General features: G+C 38.3%; 1 protein-coding gene across 10 annotated transcripts in view; it reads left to right on the top strand.

Moving 5' to 3' along the window:
- LOC131683477 (tight junction protein ZO-2) overlaps positions 1 to 21,294 on the top strand; it is a 133,459-nt gene that overhangs the window by 35,007 nt on the left and 77,158 nt on the right. For 3 of the 10 annotated variants that reach the window (XM_058965497.1, XM_058965494.1, XM_058965496.1), the window contains exon 1: positions 3,765 to 5,121. The exons of 2 other annotated variants lie outside the window; for them this stretch is intronic. In XM_058965497.1, coding sequence (XP_058821480.1) covers positions 4,207 to 5,121 — 915 coding nt within the window. In that variant the 5' untranslated portion in view covers positions 3,765 to 4,206. Of the gene's footprint in view, positions 1 to 3,763; positions 5,122 to 21,294 lie in introns of those variants that run through there. 5 more of the 10 variants (XM_058965491.1, XM_058965498.1, XM_058965490.1 and 2 more) reach the window with 4 other exon arrangements.

Raw genomic sequence — 21,294 nt, forward strand, 5'->3', positions numbered from 1 at the left:
ATTTGTATTACAGCGAAGACCTTGATTCTAGGCTGACAAAATAGGGATATTGACAATGTCGGGACGGGACACATTTTTTTCTTTATTTTTAATTTACCGACGTTGTTAAAATATACTTCTATAGTCCCTAGATGTAGCCCCATAACCATTTCTGATTATTTGGTATGAATTTCCCTTAAGTGGGTATTTCGGCGCAAAATTAAAAAATAAATGGATTTTATTATCGTTGCATACTTTGCATCTTTAAGACAAGAAAAGTATCCTCCAGAAAGGGTTTACTCGATTTTGACTTCGTTCGTCTACTAGAGCTCATAAAATATGTTTTCATATGAGGCTGTCAAAATCGTTGCGTTGCGTTGCGTTGCGTTGCGTTGTGACGATGATTTTGGCGGATTGCACACTGACTTCATCATGTTTGACTGCTGATTATCTAATAAGAGTTGCTTAGGAAGTGGTAAGTAGGAATTCATACCAATCCGACCCATATTAAAACCTCAACAGCATGATAGCCATCATTGCCGGCCGCCCCCATCTCCATCGTTCACGGGGAAGGATAAAGGATAAGGTAGACAGGAAGTGTTGATGCTCCACCTACTTAACGGAAGGACGACGATTCATCAGACTCTTCCATAGGTGTCGCGGAGTTGGTGGTTTGGAAGGGTATCAGGTCTAGGATTCGCTCCAAGCAAACGATGCGACCTGTAAAGCATATTTTATTAGGTAGTTGTTTAGTTAGTCTTCGAGTGCACGATCACTCGAAAAAGAGATGATCTTGTTTAGTTTTTGGTTATTTTTAAACTCTGGGCAGCCGGCTACCGAGAGTATACTATGTTCCCTAAACAAAAACAATTTGAACTCCACACAGCCGATCGTGGGAGTATTGCCTGGAAAAGCTAATCTTATCTGCGTAATGAGCCGGATCACTATTTATTGCAACAGTATTTGGACAGAACTCGCTACTTCTTCTCTACGATATATTTATTGGCTTGAAAACTACCAAGTGACAGCATATTATACTGGCAAAAATAGCGCGAGATGTTATAAATCAAGGAAAGTATTTCTTATTTTCCATATCGGATTGTTTGTGGAATACAAGTATACGAGCGATAATACCGAACACTGAAGGGAAATATAAAGGATTGTTAATCTGATGCACGGGCTTGTTAGCAATAACGGAGCTTTAAATTAGGTTCATAAAAACAGACGCGGCGAATTTTCAATACGTATTGAGCCGTGTTCATAGATACTAGTCAGATTAGTCGTATTGGGGCTAATTTCCGATCAACTATTCATTTTTACGGCAATGTTTTCTCGACTAGATCTGTTCGCACCCTCTCATTCTGTTCGCACCCTCTCATTCTGCGGTCTAAGGACCAAATGTCATCAATAGACTTAGAATCGCGTGGAGGCATGAGATAGGAAACTTGTAAGAATTTTGCTATCCCACCGTTTGACTACCAGAATGGATGGGAGAACAGTAATACTAGCAAATACCGACTACCATAAGAGCGGTGCAAATTTGAACGAGTGACGTAGAGTACTGCACTGAAAAAAGGACCAGGAGTGCGATTTTACGAAGTTTTAGCTTCCGATGGCCCTACATTTTCTGACAAAGTGAAGTTCTTGAATGTTGAGATTTTTATTACTGTTTAGAAAAGCAAAAGTATCATAAAGCTAGTGTCAGGCCTTCATGAGACCTCAAGAAGTCACTTTTGGAGGTATTCGTAAATGTAGATTTGTCGGTAGACGGTTCCAAATATAATAGAAAAATACCTAATTTAACACAACTACAGATCACTTGCAACATAAAAAGCTTTTTGTGAAATTCGACAGCTCCATCTTAGGCCAATTCAATAAATTTCCTGCATGAAAGTTTCCATTTTTTAAAAACGGTTTTTAAGCCAAAGCTTTGGAAGTTAAACCTTGGCGTGGAAGTGCCGGTATATTAATATATTCTGTTACTTAGTGTAGAATTAGATTTCGTCATTTACGGCTAATATACAACCGCCAGAAGAAACTTAAAACGTTGGTACACAATCAAGAAAGGCGAATCAGAAAAGGTATATGTCAGTGATTCACTAAATACAGACTGGAAAGAGGGTAATATGGAAAACCTTAAGGTCCGCCCAGATTAAGTCTTCGGTACGGAACAAAACCTCGGCCTAGGAACTCCTAGCATGTTGTTAGTCGCCTCTTACGACATGGGAGCAGTTCCCAGAGGTTCTATTCTTGGTTGAAATAGTGCAAAAAGATTTCAGCCCGCCGGACACCACACGGCTTTGCATATGAGGCTGTCAAAATCGGGCCAAAAAGATAAAATCGGTGGTAGACAAAATCGAGAGCTGATAAAATCAGGGGGCCAATAAAATTGGATTTTCACTGTACTATGACATAACACGTGGCAAACTTGGAAAATTATTTTGCTATCATGACGAAATTCAGGACAACGTATTAACCCATTCATGCCCATGTTGTTTGTGGACAACAACCTTTTTAAACAACTATAACTTTTTATTGGGGCAAGATTTGCTCACAAAAACAAGTAAGGCTAATGAATGTGACTATTACCTTTCATTTGAGTAATAACAGTTACAAGGATCAGCCCTAGAAGCGAAGTTATTGCAATTAGTCTGATTGGATGCCGATGGAGCAGTGCTACCAGGAACAGTTTACGTTGACAACGGAAAATGATTTTTTCATATATCTTCGTTATGGTGCAATATTATTGAAAACTGATAAAACTTATCAATTTAGGCTGTCTTTGGCTACCTTTTCCATGCAATTGGACTATTGTAAATATTCTTGGAGAATTGTATTGAGCGTTGGAAGGTAAAAATTGAGCAGCTTCTAGCACTGCAATGGAAGCACCTATCTTTATAAAAATAGACTTTTCGTGTTTCTTGATCTCACCATTTTCAAGGAAAAATAGTTTTGAAACCCTACATGCACTAGAAAAAGTTGGGCATGAAAGGGTTAAAATGATTTTGAAGCGTCCTCTGTGATGTAGTACAAAAGAGTTGCATAGACTTGCAAACATATGTAAAAACACATAAACGAATAGTTTCGTAAACGACTTGTGGCTGAACATCCAATAACGTTGTAATGCAATACATACTAAAAATGCAAACTAAATATGCGTATGTATTTGTTCATTATTTACGACAACATCACTCAAACGTACGTTTTGATTTGCATATTTATTTATTTATGCCTAATGCAATTAATTAGAAACTACTTGAATTTTTAAATTTATCAGAAAATACTTTAATTTTTCGTTTTTTGAGATGTAGTACTATTGAAAATAGTAGTAGATAAAAATCGCCAAAAATTATGTCCATTCCAAAGTATCTAGTTACGTTTTAGCGTACATAAACAAGTTCCTGTCGTGCTATTCAATGTAAATGTTGTTTGCTGCGATCCTCTAGACATGGAACTGAACTATCATAATGAATGAAATACAAGAAATTACAAAAAAGTGAACTTAAAATGATGATAATTAGTATAGTGAATGTTTTAGACAAATTACTATTATGATAAAATGTTTATTTTAAATTTTTTCCGTAACATGCTATTTATAAAAAGAAACTCCGCCTTGAAAGGTCACGTTTAACGTATTGAAAACAAAACACTGATTTTGTGACGGGAGAGAATAAACTTTTTTCATACTGTATAACAAATGTGTAAATTTTGTAGGAGATTTTACATTTTATCTTATGCACAACTAGAACGTTAGGACGCATTTGGTCATCAAGCTATCGTCTTCGGTATGATATCGTATCAAGTCGTGTCCTACCGTTTGGGTTTCAGCAATAACTTTATGTTTTTTTCTACTCGCCAGTCGCGTGCCGGGTGTGATAAAGTGTAGGTGGTTTTTGAAGCATTCTCCAGCTTTTTTGACATGGGGGAGGATTCCGAACACTCAACAGTGTTTGTACTCGCACAAAGCAGTAATCTATGAACGTGTTGATTATGTTGTGCCTTCGGAAGTGGAAGTAATTTCCGATGACTTCACCGTCTGAAGGAATCCTAAAATTAGGTTTCGTGAAACATTTAAAAGGTCAAAACAGGAAAAATCAATTTTCGTTCTACTTTCACGAACTCAAAGTGGTCAAGTTTATGCATAAGTGGAGAACATAGTAAAACCGATAGTTTTAATTCAATTAGCACCGCTTAAGACGCGTTATCCTTGAAAGTACACCTGCATGAATGAAACTTAGTGAGACTATAATGAAACTTCCAGACTGGATAAAACGCAGCCCCAAATGTAATGTGGGTGTAACAAGCATTAAAAAATCTAAAAGTGTTGGCAGTTATCGAGGCTCACATCGCCATAAAAGGAAATCGAGCACATCTTCAAGTAAAGGAAAGCGGAAAAGAAATTCTTACGTTTCTTCTTCCATAACAACGAAAAACTTCTATCCAGCTGAAGAGTTCTTTAAAGATAGCCCGCGCTTCAACAATACTCAGCATGCTAGCACGCTGCCGCCGAATTTGAATGGGTACAATTGTTATAATCAGTTGTACCCACAGAAAGCGCCTGAACGGCGCCTATATGGAAACATGTATGCAACATCTACCTATGAAAATCTTTGTCAGAAAAATCCCTCTTTAGCCGACATAAATAGCATTCGATATGGGCCATACCAACAACACCAACACCGAGACTTCTTTTTCAACGATCATGCGAATATCGAACAAAGGAAGTTCTCTGAACATGCCCAGATGCCAATGGGAGTAAACCCAATATCAACTATGACGATAGATCGCAAATTGACGCCCACTTGCAGAGCTTTTGCTGATAGTCATCTCTCAACCCTGCCCAGGGTAAATCAAGTGCCTGTGCCGTTCGATATACATGCAGAAGCGTCTTGGAAGCAACATGGTCAACGAAAATGGTCCTTATCGGATAAACATGTTGCGCTTAATAATAGACAACCAAATCCAATCTATAGCCGTGCCGATGTGGAGGCATTTTCTGCTCAGATGACTCATAAACCAAGACAAGCGTTCCCCGCGACAGCTACTGGTCTCAACGATAGCTTTAGGCGCCACAGGATACCTTCACCGGCAGCTATTTTGGATATGATTAACGATAAATATATAAGCAGGAGGAAACCGAAGGTTGGTACAAGAGTGTGTTGCATTACTCAATAATTATTATTCATGTTTGTTTTATTTATACGTATTTTATTGGTAACGTAATTCCAAACATGAGAAGCGCGCTTCAAAAAATTTAATGTTGCATCTGACGTGAACATTATTGTATCGCATTTTCAGTTTTTTCGCAGCATGCTACATGTTCTGAAATGTAAAATGAAATTATGAGTCTCTTACAATGTGACTTCGCTTGAATAATCTATATGTTGAATATGATTACATGTTCTTAAATATAAAATAATGTGATATGCGTCGGTTTCTTTTCGTGCATTTTATAAACCACAAATTTTCGAGTTTTTTATAAGTGTGCAGTTGAACTAAACACAATGGTCAAAAAACTAAAATTTTCGTTCATAAATGATTTAAAAGTACCAAATCGTTAATGGGTTTTCCCAGCAGCTCTAATTGAAAGCGATCGTATAAAATAAATTTTGAAATTGGGTTGGCTGAAATTAATGAAGTTACGCTATGGCAAACTGAAAAGTGTTGTATAATTCTTCCAGTCAATATCACTATTATTTTTCCATCAAATAATGTCAGATACACGAGAGAAGTACATCCAAGCAAAACGCAATTTAACAGCATTGACCTTAACATAAATCAACTTCGTTGAGTGACTGGATGTTTTCGCTATGTGAACATTTTTTTGCAAACTTTACCGATTAAATGTTTTACGAATGACTCACTCCGATACGAATAAGCCACAAAAGGTAAATTTTTAGAATGTGAAACATTTTTACATTTCCGGTTTGTTGTTTCTTTTTTGGTGCTACCAGAATGCATCGATAGCTATCAACTCACGGTGGCTGTAGCAAAGGACGGTTTTGTGATACTGTCTTGCTGTGAAGAGTACAATTTTGTCTGAATTGGTGATCGTAAAAAGCAATACTAGTTGTCGGTGAAAGCGAGCCTCATATTGTACAACTCAAATTGAAACATTATTTATATTTTGTTTCTTAAAAAAATGAACAAAACAAATGTTACTTAGAATTAACATCAAGATAATTTCTCATCGTTTCATACAAATTACTATCCGAGGTCGCCTTGTGTTAAAGTAATGAAAGTCATTTTTTATATTTTTCATCCGTATGTCGAGGTTCATGAGCTACGAGCCGCCGGATGTTTCGAACGTTCAAGAATGATGGGAGTTGTAAAATTATCTGGCATGATGTAAACTTGTGATATTGATTTTATTGGACTTCTATCACAAACTTCACATAAAATCTCTGATAATCCTCACCCGTTTAATGTACAAATTTATCAAATGCAATTGTCTAATAAAATCGGGTCAAAAAGCTTATTATTCACTGTATAACATTAACTGTTAACTAAAAGAGTATTCATTTGCGTTATACATTTTGTTATTTCTCTCTAGAAATAATTTTTAAAGCTCTCCCTAAACATTCTGCATATGGAGTACTGCTATGTGATTTTGTTTTGAATTCATTGCTTTATTGAGCATTCTTTCCTAACTCAAAGGCCCGCACAATTTCGAAAACCTGTTTCAATCTATCTAGGGATTGTGCTTTTCCCATTTATCCAAATTATGACTCCGATGTTTGTTTCGTTTGTTTAAAATGTCGCATTGTTATTATGCCTATAATGTACCGTATGCGTGATAGGCATACTGTATTGGAATATGTTTTTGGCTGATTCGGACTGAGAAAAACGAACTATATGAAAACTAAAAATCGACTAGATATTCTAGGAAGAATCGGTTATAATCATATGAAGAATTTCATCAGAACGTTGGCTAACGATCTGGAGAACAAAGGTTAGAATATTTTATGACGCAGCTGCCGAAATTATCAGCAAATAAAAATGAAGGAGTGATATTCGTCGGTCCACGGATGAAGCTATTATTTAAAGAAATTAAAATTCTTAAACAATGCTGAAATAGGATCTTGGATGGTTTTACGTGACGTTGTAAATAATTTTCTGGGAAACCACATAAATTTTGAAGCACATGCATGTTTGATAAGCGATCGATCTGACAAAATCCATTTCATTTCAAAGTGCTCACCAAAAAAATTGATTTTGCCAGATCGATCTCTTTAATGTAAACAAAAATCGATGTTGTCGAGATCAGATGAAAAAATATAATAAAATTTTATTCAATGAACGAAATGAAATCGTGCGACTGACGAAATATTCGTGCTATACACAAACATTTAGTAACATAACGAAACATTTTGTTTCATTCACGAAAAATAGTTCAATCTTCGACGATACACGCACAACAATGCTACAATGCACAACAATAATCCGCGGCTTGCTATTTGTTTGTGCGCACAAACAGCGAAATACACCGATGAAAAATAAAGCAGCACAAAAACACTGCAATGTGCAGAACAACCGCACAAAGAGAAACTTGAAAATGAAAAAGAAAAAGAGCTATGCACTAAGAGCTGCACGATTTTGCACAAAGAGTCACTTTTTTGTGCCTCCCCTCACTGGTAAACAGGTAGGAAGGCGAATCAATCTACAATTCAGATAAAGATTGATCGGAAGAACGTTTTTAAGGTTGAACAGAGAATAAGCAAAAAATCGAAAACGAAAAAGCAGTTTTTTCCACACCGTGCGTTAGATCTTCATAAAAATCAATCTGCTTATGTAAAATGTTGTTACAGTTGTACTGCTGATTAATTTTTTTGAAGATCCAATACACGACGGGGAAAAAACTGCTTTTTTCGTTTTCGATTTTTGCCCATTCTCTGTTCAACCTTAAAATGTTTTTGGTCGCCTTCTCTGCTTCCGTGCGCTTGGACCAAGATTTACACTAAAGAGCCTCTTTATTTTTACTTTTTGATGTGTGCAGCCATGGAGTAGAATCCAGTACATTGGGAGCAACACACATCGGAGTGAAGAGGTTTATTATGAAAGAGAAGGGCGGTGGTTCGCATGGAAAGTGCAAAAAGCGTTTTTATTCTTCTCTTTATTTGCTCTAAGATGCATTACATCCTTGCGGGTGATGAACCTATTCGTATAAGATGTACGAATAAATTGGTTCAACGCTATGAGTTTTTGTGCATAATAATTTTTTAGAGTTTTCGAAAAAAATCGTTCATATTACGAAATATGCTCTCAAATATTAGTAACTTTGGTACATTTCATCAAACAATTCGTTTGATTGATGAAACAGATTGGTAATAAGCCTACGAAATACGTTTCGTGGTTTTTACGAAAGACTTGTAATAAAAATAAAAACGTTTCCATAGAACTACGAATGATTCGTCATTGAATGTAATACAAAAGTAACCGCCGATGACGATATGTCAAAGCTCTACTACTCGTACTATGACTATCGAACGGCTGTATAGAATTAATTTCATTCATTGATGATTTCAAAATGGCGACGAACATCAATTTTGAGTAAAGGTAAGATGCCTGAAGACAATTTTTATATTACCGAAGAAATACTCAATATTATATCCACAGGGAATTCTAACAGAATTTTCTTTAAAAATACTGGCACCACTAGCGAGCCCGATAAATATCAATCCGAAAACACAAGCGAGGTTTGGTTTCGTATTTCTCGTGTTTCGTTCCCTGTCCGTGAACAGGTAAAAACGAAAAACAGCACCAAACCGGGGTGCTGTGTAAACATAACTTCGGTTTGGTTTTCATGCCTCGGTTCAACACAACCAAGGAAAAAAAACCGCACACGGTGTCTTATACATCAAGATAACTTGAGCCAATCCCCAGGCACAATCATTTGAAACAAAAAATAAAAAAATTTCTCGCTATATCCAGCAACCAAGCAGAATGTCAATATTCTGAAAACGCCACTTTGTAGACATTTTTTAGGCAAGTGTTGTAGTATATCTAATTCAGGTTACCCCAAAATGGAGTTTGTCATAAGATAGCACAACAGCGACGATCTGGCATCAAAAATATAAATTCGATTTTTAAATTTTCTTTTACTTCAGATATTGAATATTTTTCAGATCTAGCTGATTCGGAATCAAGAATCGTTGCAGATTTGCAATGTGGCCAAAGCGACTTTGGTTAGTGATTAGTGATCTAAAATGACAAATCCAAGTAATCTCGCGTCAATTTGATAAGTTTTACATCATTTTGATATCATAGTGATATCATTTTATATGGAAATCATGCGACCATATGAGAAAGGCTAAACTACTCTTGAGACAAATGATCTGATTGTCAGTAGAAAAAACTTACTCTCCCATATAGATGAAACGTAAAAAGTTTCATCTAGAACAAGTTTCCAAGGACTTTAACATAATTGGATCAATCTTGATAGAATTGCTGTGTTCATACCAAGGACAAAGAGGGTGGTTATATTCAGTATGTGTTTCAAAATAACTATGGCATCGTTATTACACCTGACATCTATATACAACCATCAGAATCATTATTGGGATTCGAAATATTATTCACAAGAGAAAGACTTTTGGCCTTCAGTAGAGCGCGATAGTGAGAGGCTACCACTATAGTTTGAGATGCAATATAAATTTTCCTCTGTTTAGAAAAGAAAACATGGCGAATTCATCATGATTTTTTGTGTTGCAATCAATAGCACCTTTGTGAAATCTCGACAATCACCAATTAAAAAATAGCAAAGTTGAATTTTAAGTTTTAAAACAAACTCAGAACATTTGGTGCAATTTTTTTGAATAGAAAATAAAATATCCTGTATTTCACTTAATTTTGGATGAGTGCTGGAAATATTCCATCGAAACCCGAGGACATGTATGGTTTGAAAGAGTGCGTTACCCATCTGACATTCTGGTTTTCTGAGGTTTGTTAATGCTTTTGACGTCTACTGTAGAGGTCGAATAGTATTTTTAGATTCAGATTCAAACATGGGGAAAGAGAATACTTTTAAGCAACGCAAGGCTTTTCGTTTCATCGTCAGTATACGGAACATCTGATTTACACAGTATACCAATCTAATTAAAGGGATCTCAACTCCTTTCTAAAATCTTAAAGGATTTCCTAATCATATACTCGGTCAAAGCTGAGCTATTCTTTAGTTATTTGGTCGATTTCATTGTATTATAGGGTAATGTGCCTACTAGCACAATCTTTCTACATCCAGCCCAGCACACAGGAAAGAATCAGCAGTACGACCAAACTAAAACGTAACAATGAAAATATATTGTAATGCAATTTCAGGTTGAAAAAGTCAATTATTTCAAGTTATTCAACTGATTGCTGATTGCAGAGATTGCTCTTAAAATTCGGCTCATGACAATCCAATGTTTGATGTGAAACTAATCATTACCAATTGTTAGCCTTCGCATGGTTATTTCCGGCGAGCTCTTTTTCTAACAGGATGAAAAAAGTATAATGGTTTGTTTTTCAAATCATCCTCCTTTGAATTGGATACCTAGAAAAAAATTGTTGGCACGATAGAATTTAAGGTACTGCGTTTCAACCAAAACTTTTGTCGATGCAGTGAAATTTGGCACACCAAGGAGGCTTGTTACAGTGAGAATAGATGCACAGAATAGAACATTTATTTTAATTTATACTTAATTGTGAAATTTCTGCTGGATAAGCATTATATAAATGTTTGAAAATCAGTACACTGAAACTTTATTCTGAGAAAGGTTATAGATAATATAGCTTCATATAAAAAGTATTCAAAAAATAGTGCGCCCTCTCCGTAATGGGGTTAAAATAGTCTCAATACCCTACATAGATCTCACTTTCCTGCGTATTCTCTCTGGATTCCTTTTCCGCTTTGAGTCTTCTCTTTTCGTTGTCCATCTCCATCATCTCAAAAATTGTTTCTAGAAACCGCAGATACGAGATTGAAGATGCCAAGACATCTTCTTCGGGATCCTAACAGCTTCATAATTTCTGGAGACAATTTAGATTAGGACGGTAGTAACATTGAGAGCCTCTCTTTGTTTACGTTCTCTTTCAACTATAATGACGTCACTATCACGGCTTACATATTAGGGTTCGCAGTACCGACCCTTTTTGGCGAGAACCGGTACTACGGTACTGAAGCCCCCAGTACCGGTAGTACCGGTAGTACCGGTAAAGGACCGGTACTCGAATATTTTTTTTAAAAAAATTCGGAAAAAGCTTCAAACTGAAATTGAATGCTCAAACTGATGATCTTATCCTCAGATGATTGATTTGTGCTGATCAAAAACATGTTTATTGTTCTTAATTGCTTCGGAATGGCAAGACTCATTTCACAGAAGATATTTTTCGTATAGGGCACCTTCTTTTTTTCGAAATCTAGGCCACTTTGAAATCAACAACTGCTAAGTGGTGCGACTTTCGTCGACTTGAACAGATGGTATATGTATGAAACCCTATTAACAACAGTAAATCAAAGCGAGAATGGCAGTAAATCCGAGCAGGTTAATCGCATTTCCTCTCTTGCTTTTCTGACAATTGGTTTCGACCTTTGTGTCGTTTGCCTACTATTCTCTAATGCATATCAAGGCTCCTTGCTTTCCTGTAAACTATTGAGTTTTGCTAAATTTTCCGATCACCAATAATTACAAATCGCCCCATTTGAAGCAGTTCACCAAGTCTAAAACTGTTAGCTACTAAATCGCTGTTCGTTATTTTATAGATAAAGGTTTAAGAGCAAACCAAATACAGACATGACTTAGACCATAGTCTTATCACGCGCCATCCAGTGAATAATGGAAACCAATCAGAATGTAGCTAATAAAACTTTAACTTCTAGAATTATTATGATGATGGCCCCACCTCATTCCCACACATAGGTGTTATCTCAACGATTTATTTAGAAGGCAAATTAATACAATTAAACGTTATCTTGCAGACCGATATTTTGAAACAGATCCCCCTGCAGAGTTAACATATTTGTCATAAAAAATTGTATAGTACCGAAAATACCGGTACTGGCTTTTGCTCAGTACCGGTATTACGGTACCAAAAAAGGGTCGGTATTCCCGGGATTTTCGTTTTCGTTAGAGTGTAAACATTTCACGAGCGGGCGTCATAGAAATCGTCGGCGAAACAATTAGATGGAATTCATATATTGTTTGCTGCTAACTAATGATCGGCACCTTATAGATAACAAGGAAGCTATTTTTTTTTATTCAAATCGTTTATTTGATAAGGCACGTTGCGTTAGCTTAAAGGTGCCAATTTTGTTTTGTTTTACATTTTAAATTGCTTAAAACTAGGGGATTACATATTGATTTTTTTTAAAATGAAACTAATGCGATTTTATAGCTATCTTATATATCTACACAAGGGGATAATATTGTTTTCGTAAGATTAGGGGGGTCATTTAGTTTTTGTGGCAATATGGTTTGACATTTTTATCAGTGAGATTATTGGAGCAAATAATGTTTAATTAAGGGGGACAATTTTTTACGACTAACTTAAAACTAGGCATAACTAGAGGGCATGATTGAATTTTGTAAAGATTCGTAATTATAGTTATTTTTGTGGGTAGTAGAGTTGGGCAATTTCAACGAGATTATATAATATAATAGTTAAAACTAGAAGAGACAAGAAGAGCTAAATGCTTCGTGATGATATTGGGGGGGGGGGGGGGGGGGGTAGGGGTGTTACTTCTGGGTATAAGAGTCAGGGGAGGGAGGGTAGACAAAGATGGCAGGGAGAGAAAATTATTTCAGTTTCAGGCATCGTGAGATCAACGGATGGATTACAAACTCGGGTGGCCTTCATCAGGGGAATCATGTACTGGGACGCCGGGTGGTCCTCCTCAAGATGGCAGGGGTTTTTCCAGACGATTTCGTAGTACGGCTCAGATGTGGATCGGCTACATTTCGAGTTAAGCGTGTTATGTTCGTGCCGTAGGTCCCGTGTTTGTTGGCTCATTCGATACAGATGGTTTGATACAGGTGGAAGAGCGTTCTGAGAATGATAAGGAGATAACAAGGGGCAGTTAGACTTGTATATTGATGGTTTTCACAAAGGTGTATATAAGGGACATATAGAGAACGTCGCGGCTTGCCAGCACATCTCGAACCGGTACGTTGGTTGGTCTTCCTCGGGCCCGCAGGGTATCCATTAGCCGAGACCTAGCGGAACTGTACTCGGTGCACGCCCAGACAATGTGCTCGATGTCGTGATAGCCGTCGCCACAAGCGCAGATACCACTATCCACGAGCCCAATACGCCGGAGATGTGCATCCAGCGTGTAATGGTTTGCCATGAGTCGGGACATCACACGAATGAAGTCACGACCCACATCCATCCCCTTGAACCAAGGTTTCGTCGATACCTTAGGGATTATCGAATGTAGCCACCTTCCCAGCTCTCCACTGCTCCACGAAGTTTGCCAACTTTCGAGGGTTCTCTGATGAGTAATACTGAAAAATTCGCTGAAGCAAATTGGTCTTTCGTAAACGTCTCCTTCTAAGGCACCCACCTTAGCTAAGGAGTCTGCCTTCTCATTGCCCGGAATGGAGCAATGAGAAGGGACCCATACCAAGGTAATCTGGAAAGAGTTGTCAGATAAAGCACTCAGTAGCTCCCGTATTTTCCCCAAAAAATACGAGGAGTGCTTGCCTTGTTTCATCGAGCGAATAGCGTCAATGGAACTGAGGCTATCCGAAACGATGAAGTAATGGTCTGCGGGTAATGTTTCAATGACTCCAAGGGTATACTGAATGGCAGCTAGTTCTGCGGCGTAAACTGAAGCAGGGTCACTGAGTTTGTAGGAGGCGGTGAACTTTTGATTGAAAATACCGAAGCCAGTGGATCCTTCGAGGTTTGATCCGTCAGTATAAAACATCTTAGAACAGTCGACTTCTCGGAATTTATTATAAAAAATGTTTGGAACCACTTGTGGGCGTATGTGGTCCGGAATTCCACTAATCTCGTCTTTCATGGATGTGTCGAAGAAAACAGTAGATTCAGAAGTATTTATGAAATGCACACGGTTGGGATTGTAAGAAGAAGGGTTAATATTCTGCGCCATGTAGTCAAAGTACAGGGACATGAAACGGGTCTGAGAATTGAGCTCAACAAGCCTTTCGAAATTTTCAATCACGACCGGGTTCAAGATATCGCATCGAATGAGCAAGCGATATGAGAGTTCCCAAAATCGATTTTTCAACGGGAGAACGCCCGACAGCACTTCGAGACTCATCGTATGGGTCGACTGCATGCACCCTAAGGCGATACGCAAACAACGATACTGAATTCTTTCGAGTTTGATGAAATGTATGTTCGCGGCGGAGCGAAAGCAGAAGCATCCGTATTCCATTACCGACAGTATCGTTGTTTGATACAACCTAATTAGGTCTCCTGGGTGGGCACCCCACCATGTTCCGGTTATTGTACGAAGAAAGTTGATCCTTTGTTGGCATTTCTGTTTCAGATACCGAATATGGCATCCCCAAGTACCTTTCGAGTCGAACCAGACCCCTAGATATTTTACTGTGAAGACCTGAGCGATAGTTTGACCCATTAATAGAAGCTGTAGTTGTGCTGGTTCACGCTTCCTTGAAAATACAACTAGCTCAGTTTTCTCCGTGGAGAATTCGATACCCAGCTTAATAGCCCAAGCAGACAAATTGTCCAGGGTATTCTGTAATGGTCCTTGTAGATCGACAGCTTTGGGTCCCGTAACAGACACCACGCCATCGTCTGCAAGTTGCCTTAACGTGCAGGAATTGTCAAGACATTCATCAATGTCGTTGACATAGAAATTGTATAAAAGGGGGCTTAGACATGAGCCCTGGGGAAGGCCCATGTAGCTAAATCGTGATGTCGATAAGTCACCATGCGAAAAATGCATGTGCTTTTCCGACAACAAGTTTAGTAAAAAGTTGTTTAAAGTCGCTGAAAGACCATGCTGGTGCAGCTTCTCTGAAAGAATGTTGATCGAAACTGAATCAAAAGCCCCCTTAATATCTAGGAACACTGATGCCATCTGCTCTTTGCTAGCATAGGCCATTTGAATTTCAGTTGAGAGCAACGCAAGACAATCGTTCGTCCCTTTGCCTTTGCGAAAGCCAAATTGTGTATCTGACAGTAAGCCATTTGCTTCGACCCAATTGTCGAGGCGGGATAGGATCATTTTCTCGAACAACTTCCGGATACAGGATAGCATTGCGATCGGACGGTACGAATTGTGGTCGGAGGCTGGTTTTCCTGGTTTTTGGATGGCGATGACCTTCACTTGTCTCCAATCGAGTGGGACAATGTTAGCCTCGAGAAACTTATTAAATAAGTTCAACAAGCGTCTCTTGGCAGAGTCAGGCAGATTCTTCAACAAGTTGAATTTGATTCTGTCTGGCCCCGGAGCTTTATTGTTACACGACAAGAGAGCAAGTGAGAACTCCACCATCGAAAAAGGTGTTTCGTTCGCGCTATCGTGAGGAGACGCGGCGCGGTAAATCTTCTGTGCCGGGGCGGAATCCGGACAAACCTTCTTGGCGAAATCGAATATCCAACGGTTTGAATATTCCACGCTCTCATTAGTACTGTTTCGATTTCGCATACGTCGGGCTGTTCCCCAAAGAGTGCTCATCGATGTTTCTCTCGTTAATCCGTCGACGAACCGGCGCCAATAATCGCGTTTTTTGGCTTTCATCAAACTCTTCATTCGCTTGTCTAACGTCGCGTACTGTCGAAAACTGGCGGGTAACCCGTCGTTCCGGAAGGTCTTAAACGCGGCGGCCTTCTCTGCGTACACGTCTGAGCACTCTTTATCCCACCAGGGATTGGGAGAACGTTTTTGTATGTTCGCGCCGGGTACTGGCCTAGTCTGAGCTTGATTCGCGCTGTCGAGAATCAAGCCAGCCAAAAAGCTGTACTCTTCCTCCGGAGGAAGTTCTTGGGTAGATTCGATGTTGTCGGATATCGCGGCAGCATAGCTCTTCCAATCGATATTTCGTGTGAGGTCATACGAAATATTGATTGATTTCAATGGCCTTGAACCGTTATTGATTGAGACTACAATCGGCAGATGGTCGCTGCCGTGGGGATCAGGAATTACCTTCCACGTGCAATTCAACCGCAGCGATGTTGAGCAAAGGGACAAGTCTAAGGCGCTCGGGCGCGCTGGAGGAGCAGGAATCCGTGTCATTTCACCCGTGTTTAAAATTGTCAAATTGAAGTTATCGCAAAGATCCTGAATTAAGGAAGACCGGTTATCATCATAGAGGCAACCCCATGCTGTACCGTGAGAGTTAAAGTCTCCTAAAACTAGTCGCGGTGCTGGCAGGGATTCTAAGATGTCTTGTAGCCGTCGGTGCCCAACCGCGGTGTTGGGGGGAATATATATGGAAGCTATTCAAAGGCTTTTGCCTTTGGTTGTTACTTGACAAGCGACAACTTCAATACCTGTTATCGAGGGAAGGTTAATTCTGTAGAAGGAATAGCACTTTTTGATCCCCAAAAGCACTCCTCCATAGGGGGTGTCTCGATCCAGGCGAATAATATTAAAGTCGTGGAAGTTGAGTTCTATGTCGGAAGTTAACCAAGTTTCACATAATGCAAATGCATCGCAACTCAAATTATTTATTAAAATTTTGAAGGAATCGATTTTCGGGATGATACTTCTGCAATTCCACTGTAGAACAGTGATCAAATCCGTGACCTCGTTCGATGAGTTAGCCATCGAAGGATACAATCGCTGAGAGGAGGGGCCATTTAGCAGTCAACTGCTTCAAAAATGTTCTCACTGTAGGGAGAAAAGCTAACATAAGACTTTTAATAGGATCAGTAATATTGAAAGTTTTTATTATCCAGTCCACTATGTCCGAGAGTTTTATAATTCCAGTGCTGTGATTACTCTCGAACTGAAACAAAGGAACACTTGGGATTTTTGATGTTCCTGGAAGTGCTGGGAACTCCTTCTCTGAGCTTAATCCTCCGAGACCAGGAGCTAATTGCTTCGGTTTGGTTGCAACACTTCCAATAGATGTGACTTTCGGAGCCCCCTCAAGGGACACCTTCTGGCCTTTACAAGGAACTTTACGAGAGGAAGTGTTCCTCCTCTTCCTATAAATTCTAGGCACCCTAGTAGATGTTCCCTCTTGTGGGTTACCAGCCTCGCCCTCGTCAGGAGGCAAGTGAGTATAGATGTTTGCTGAGGATGGTGGCGTAGCATTCTTTAACATTTCTGCGAAAGAATGTTTGGATCGTCCCGCAAGGGAACGTTTCAGTTTATCCCCGCGTAGTTTGTACGCGGGACATGCCGAGATATCATGCAGACTCTCCGCACAGTAAGGACACTTTTCGGCTTGCCTACTGCACGAATCATCTAGATGATTCTCCCCGCATTTTCCACAGCGGGCCTTGTTGCTACAATGGGTGGCTGTGTGACCCAGTTGTTTACACTTTGTGCAATTCATGACCCGCGGCACAAACAGACGCACAGGCAGACGAACCTTGTGCAAGAGGACGAAATTTGGCAAAGCGGTACCAGCGAAGGTCACCCGATAAGAGTTTGATTGGGGGTACGTTTTTGAACCATCCCCCGCAACTACTACTGAGTGCAAACGTTTGCACTCAAGTATTTTAACTGGCTGAAGTAAGCGGTCTCTGAATCGGCCAACCCCGTACTTCAGCAGATCCTCGCACGTCAAACTCTCATCGGTTACGACGCCTTCGGATTGTACTCTTACAGCCGGAATATACACGTTATAATCCCGCGTAAAGTGCTCACAGCAAGCAATATCGTTTGCCTGCTTTGAGTTGGCTAGCAACACCCTTATCTTGTCCGAGCGGACCTTTGAAATTTCGGTCACAGCCGAGAACCGTTCCGTCAGGTCTCTAGAAATCTGAAGAAGATTCAGTGATTTAGTCTTGGGCCGAAAGAAGACCACAAATGGACCAGTTGAGAGTTCTGGATAGCATTTGGGCCGGGGGGGAGCCTTAGAAGTTGAACCCGATTCAACTTCCATTTGACCATCCGGAGAGGGAACCATAGAAGACGTCAACGCACGGGGTCAGCGCCCGCGCAGACGGAAGAAAGCAATAAATGTGTTACAAAAGACAAAAACCACTTAGCTTTAAACTGGTGTCCAACGACGAACCGATCCAACTTATACAGCTGGTTATTGTTTAATCCTCACACGCGAACAAAAGACTGAGGACCGAACCGAACTGGCAAAAATAACCTTGAATGCGGATTAAAACTATTCTTTATCGCCTCACACAGCACTACGGACTAGAAAAAAACAACCTCTGTCTCGATGGAGAGCTCGAAAACGAATGACAAGGAAGCTATGTCGATGTCCAAAACCTTTGCTAGGGACATGAAATTACGGTTAGATATGTTTTCCATGGCATGCAGTAAAATTCCCAATTTTCGCTGATAATCACATAGATATACTAATTATCAACTGTGTCTAGAGTAATTATGACGTAATTTACGTCAAGAATCTGTTGCACATTATTTTTTCCACCAAAAGAGCTTAAATATTGTCAATTATCAACTATCGATAATGAATGTTCATCTCAACGATTTCTTTGACGTCACTGAAAACTGTCAATTCGCGGAGTAGCAAGCCCCGTTTCCGTGAGCCGTGAGCACTTTAACACTGCACAAATTTTCCAGTACATATCGAAGGTCGACAGTTTTTATACTATTGTGCAAAGAGTTGAGTAGTAAATGTTAAAACGACCGAGTAATGACAGAAGAGAAAATCCCCATTGTTACTTACGTCCTAGTCTAAATTTTCTCCAGATTTGTTCTTTCGTCCATTAGGTCGAAGCAGATATGTCTGTGATTCGAAAAGGATGGCTCTTCATACTTACTGACCTTAGAATTGATATAAGCATAGCAAATTGTTAAACCCAAAAACTCGTCCCTGTATAATTTCTCTAGTCTATAGGTGGGGTTGTTTCCTTGATTCAAAATTTCCAAGTCAGAAGAGTTTAGATGCTCAAGAAGGAACTCATTACATTGATTCGTCTTCTAACCCCCCCCCCCCCCCCCCTTAATACGACATAATAACCATTTGCGTCTTAGTCGATTATTGGGTTACTATGCATTCTGTTTCATTTGTTAACCATCTTTTCCAGCTTCAACGTTTGAGGATTTTTAAGGAAAATAGACTGAAGCAAGGACACCAGTTAGCTGTTCATTCTTTGTTGTAATTTATTTTCCCTGGAAATAAAAAATCGTCGTTGTCATTCACAATTAGTAGAGCTGCCATTAAACGAGCTTCGTCTTTACAGCAAAACAACATCTGTAACGTATTCTCAGATACATAGATTGAAGAGTAGAGGACCTGCTTAAGGAATATATATTTTTTATTCTTATCATAGAGCGCACCTTTTTTGTCCACTATGTCTTCACAATGAAATGTGTTTGGACATTACCTTTTTATTCAAAGTTGATGAAGTCAAAATTATTATTAGCCATAACTTTTAGACGCGGATCGATCAAATTGTTTGCATCACCCTATTTAGTGCGATGTGTCGCAACGCTAATGCTAAATCTGTCTCTCGTTCCATGGACTGCTGGTCCACGTATAATCCTCCCTATCACACTCGTCTTTGTACCAGGCAGCATTCCAAACCACACGGCAAAATGTACAAGTCAGGATTTTTCTGTTTCTTTCGTAAGCTCACGTCTTATTATTGTCAGCATTGCTAGCGCGAGATAAAGGTCATACACAAACACACTTGGGCCATGTGTGCTGTCTATTCCGAGCTTTTTAAAACCACCAATACCAGGGAAAAAATCATGTTGAAAGCCGTGCAACATGAAGCCGCGTGACAACTTCTGAACTGGTCGAAATAATAAACCTGATTGCCAAACCGAAGCACTTCAACGTGTATGTATGTTTTGCTGGCGAAGCAAAAGCGTAGATGTGTGTGCATGATAAATATATGTGGAAAAAGAAATTCACCACAATGTATTGAAGATTTATTCAATCGCTAACAGATTTCAAGTTAAACTTTCCATATACTAGCATAGTTGCAATTGATCACCCCACCAATAAAGATTAATTGGAAAAGATAATATGATCTTCGTATTGCAGGGATCGTTACTATATGATGCGGTTTTTTATAATATTTTTCGTGGAAAATGAATGATAACCTGACCAGGGTAGATTGCTTTAATTGCTGAATAAAAAGCCTTTCCCGAAAAAGTAATATTTAAAAATTACATGTACAGGTAAAGCAGAAGTGTGATCACTTCAGCTCCACTGCACTTTTTGTTAACTCATTTTATCTCATTGATCTCACTAATCTTCAAAGTTACACTGGATAAAAATGAACCGATAAAGCATACTTGCCTTTCTTATATATATATATATATATATATATATATATATATATATATATATATATATATATATATATATATATATATATATATATATATATATATATATATATATATATATATATATATATATATATATATATATATATATATATATATATATATATATATATATATATATATATATATATATATATATATATATATATATATATATATATATATATATATATATATATATATATATATATATATATATATATATATATATATATATATATATATATATATATATATATATATATATATATATATTTTTTTTTTTGTAATATTGGAAAACGGCATGTGACCATATCACGATGTCACATGTTATTAAACATTTTACAAAAAAATATGCGCCTAACATTTACTTTCAAAAACGTCGAATGACGAAAACTAAGAGTAATGAATTTAAATATAGAATTGTGTAACATGAGTTCCCAATTGCGGTCACCGCTACAGTCTTTTGTAGCTACAAGTCAGATTTTGATTCAAGGTGATTACTTATATGTCGAAGTATTAGAATCTGTTACATTCGGTCTCCATGAACAAAAAATAACTATTTCTGTAGAGGAGACCGAGAAGGGTTGAAACAGTTATTTGTTTTTATTAGATAATTCAACAAAAACTATTATTCGATGATTGCATATTTTTAAATTTCTTTCTTCTGTTTATCAAATTACGCCAGAATAAATGGTACAAATCAGTAACGAAGTATATTATATTGATTTTAGAAACAGTGTTCCCGTTGTTTCAACTCTCCTCCTACCGAGATAAGTTGAAACAGCAACTAATGTGAATTGAGACAAGTAACCAATTATTTTAAATATAATCCAAATGTTTTCTAAACACCAAATGTTTGAATTATGTAATTTTTATTCACCTAGATAATTCCTTAAAATGACATGCAT

This window comes from Topomyia yanbarensis, chromosome 2 (assembly GCF_030247195.1).
Source record: "Topomyia yanbarensis strain Yona2022 chromosome 2, ASM3024719v1, whole genome shotgun sequence".
Taxonomy (NCBI): Eukaryota; Metazoa; Arthropoda; class Insecta; order Diptera; family Culicidae; genus Topomyia; species Topomyia yanbarensis.